The following is a 397-nucleotide window of genomic DNA, read 5'->3' on the forward strand; positions in this document are numbered from 1 at the left end:
TCTATCTATCTATCTTTTTCGCTAACTGTAGTCTAAGTCTGTCTTCTATGTATGTATATGTAGATGGAGGTCTTCGCGGTCAGCAGCCTACCTCTTCAAAGCATTCGTAGAGCATTTGGACGTCTTGTAGTGGGGGTGAGAGAGCCTTTCGATACTTTTCAATGAACGAGAGATCCCTCCCTATGTTCCTACTACTAGGCTGACTAGTATCAAGATGAGACGGCTGGGAAGGGAGATCTACACACTTCTGTTTCTTCTCAGGTGATGCTGACGGGGAGAGCGATAAGGAGATCTCTTTCTTCTTTTGATCTCTCTCTTGTGCTTGTTGGGGGGCTTGGCCTCCTTCTTCTCCCCCTAACCCAAGAGCATTTCTCTCCAACAATATTCTTCCTCTTCT

At 45.8% G+C, this 397-nt stretch overlaps 1 protein-coding gene across 1 annotated transcript in view; it reads right to left on the reverse strand.

The window, feature by feature from the left end:
• CSUI_002698 (uncharacterized protein) overlaps window positions 1-397 on the reverse strand; it is a 7,963-nt gene that overhangs the window by 2,268 nt on the left and 5,298 nt on the right. The window contains exon 2 of the mRNA XM_068062897.1: window positions 92-354. Within this exon, the coding sequence (XP_067925126.1) occupies window positions 92-354 (263 nt within the window). The remainder of the gene's footprint in view (window positions 1-91; window positions 355-397) is intronic.

This window comes from Cystoisospora suis (assembly GCF_002600585.1).
Source record: "Cystoisospora suis strain Wien I chromosome Unknown contig_1120, whole genome shotgun sequence".
Classification (NCBI taxonomy): Eukaryota; Apicomplexa; class Conoidasida; order Eucoccidiorida; family Sarcocystidae; genus Cystoisospora; species Cystoisospora suis.